The sequence below is a fragment of the Penaeus monodon genome, chromosome 32 (assembly GCF_015228065.2).
Source record: "Penaeus monodon isolate SGIC_2016 chromosome 32, NSTDA_Pmon_1, whole genome shotgun sequence".
Taxonomy (NCBI): domain Eukaryota; kingdom Metazoa; phylum Arthropoda; class Malacostraca; order Decapoda; family Penaeidae; genus Penaeus; species Penaeus monodon.
This window is the reverse complement of record NC_051417.1, coordinates 7339841-7341765: the sequence shown is the minus strand read 5'-3', so window position 1 is coordinate 7341765 and position 1925 is coordinate 7339841. Positions and strand designations below refer to the sequence as shown.

Below are 1925 nucleotides of genomic sequence, written 5' to 3'. Positions count from 1 at the left end.
GATATCACATGGATTTGTGTACTTTTATTGTAAAAATATATCTAACATGTTATTGCAGTTGTTTTTAATTTTATCTTTGCACACACATTGATGTGCTTTCATTTTTATTTTTGTTTGAAGGTACTTATTTACAGCATATATTGTTTTCTTTTATACCTTTTATACTCTTTTATTATTTAAGAACTTTCTGATTATGATTTAAATCATCAAATTCCATATATGTGGCCATGCTGGTGTTGTCTGCCTTGTATCCTGATTTTTGTAAAGTGATTATTTGCACTTTTCATACTCACTTCTTTATTACACCGATTCACTCAATCTGATAGTTAAAAAAAATGCAGATATCTTACAAAATTTATTGTTCATTTTCATCTACATTAATATGGATTCTTGTTTTACTTTAAACATCAAACAGTAACCACATGATCACAGAAAAAAGAGAAATAAAAATGTCTCACATACATTGGTTCATCAATACTGAATGCCACTGCTGACCATATCAAAACCTTGTGCAAATATGTACCCCTGTGCTGCATGGACTGCCTGTGGAGGCAAGGTTTGAACAGAGTATTCAGCTGTGGTCACACCAGGAATAGCTTGTACTGCTTGCACAGCCTGTACAGTCTGCACAGCCTGTACTGACGTTCCACCTGCAGCAAGGGCTGTGCCAACACTTGTGAGAGGTACGGTTGAACCAGACACCTACAGAGAACAAAGATTGATGAAAGGTTAATGTAATACAAAGAAATGTCTTCCATGTTTTTTTTTAGTTCATTCTAACTCAACTTCTTATTTTAAATAATAAGGCATTATACCCATTATAACTACATAACTACATTTTATAACATGTCACATAGAGTAAAAGTAACAAAAAACTGATAAATAAAATACATGAACCTTATTAACCTTATAAAACACCAAAAGGAAACTGTAATGATATTTAAGCATCAACATATATTGTGATATCATCAAAGGGATGTATACATTTTGTAACACATATATGAAGAAAAATCCCTACCTGCACCACATGACCGATTGGAGGCATGTGTCCCTGCATGCCCCCAACCACAGGTATTGTGACTGCTTGCTGGCTGCCAACAGTAATGTACTGTGGGCCTCCAATCATGCCATTTCCAACCTGGAATATTTAACCATGAAAATGTGATGCTGAGTTTAATTTACATGCAGAGAAACAAGGATCACTCATGTCTTGAAAAATTCATTCACTGCCACATAAGCATGATAGCAACTGAATATCGCAAGTAACTATATTCTGGCAGGACAGAGAGCAACCAACATATAATAGTTCCCCATTCATCAGCTTAATGACAATAGATAAGTATCAACCAAACAGACAGGACACCAATGATCTAACCTCTTCCATGGCAGTGGATGAACTGGTTGTAGGCTGTGTGTGGGACAATGCCAAGCTGTTTCCACAGGTCACCCCTTCTTCCTCTTTCAGGCCAGATGCAGCTGTTGCAATGGCAAGGGGATCCAGGACTTGGACCTTGGGAAATGAAGGTAAATTTCTGTTAGAGTTCACATGCCTTCATCAGTTGGAATAAGTGTATGTTGAGTTGTAAACAGTATAACTTTATGCCATGAAGCAATATGCAAAATAGAAGAAAAAATGTCCATGAAGTGAAATGGTAAATATTAGGAATTTGAATGACAGAAAATGTGAGTAATGCCCTATTATATAATTATATCAATTGTATAACAAGTTTGAGTTTCCTCCATATATGATTTCTCAAAAAAAGTAAATGCATGCAACAATCCCAACTTCAATGAATTATTAAATCACTCCACAGACAATATAAAGTATAGCAGTGGCATACACACTAATTACCACATAGCACAGAAAATAAACATGCACTCTGACATTAACACAATTAGTAACAACACAATATAAACTTTTCTTA

At 35.0% G+C, this 1925-nt stretch overlaps 1 protein-coding gene across 1 annotated transcript in view; it reads right to left on the bottom strand.

Annotated features, from left to right (window-relative positions):
• Nucleotides 1–342: 342 nt before the first annotated feature.
• The window catches only part of LOC119593408 (endothelial zinc finger protein induced by tumor necrosis factor alpha-like), a 10596-nt gene continuing 9013 nt past the window's right edge, over nt 343–1925 (bottom strand). The window contains exons 13-15 of the mRNA XM_037942337.1: nt 1376–1510; nt 1019–1138; nt 343–702 (exon numbers count right to left, since the gene is read on the bottom strand). Of these exons, the coding sequence (XP_037798265.1) occupies nt 472–702; nt 1019–1138; nt 1376–1510 (486 nt within the window). The 3' untranslated portion in view covers nt 343–471. The remainder of the gene's footprint in view (nt 703–1018; nt 1139–1375; nt 1511–1925) is intronic.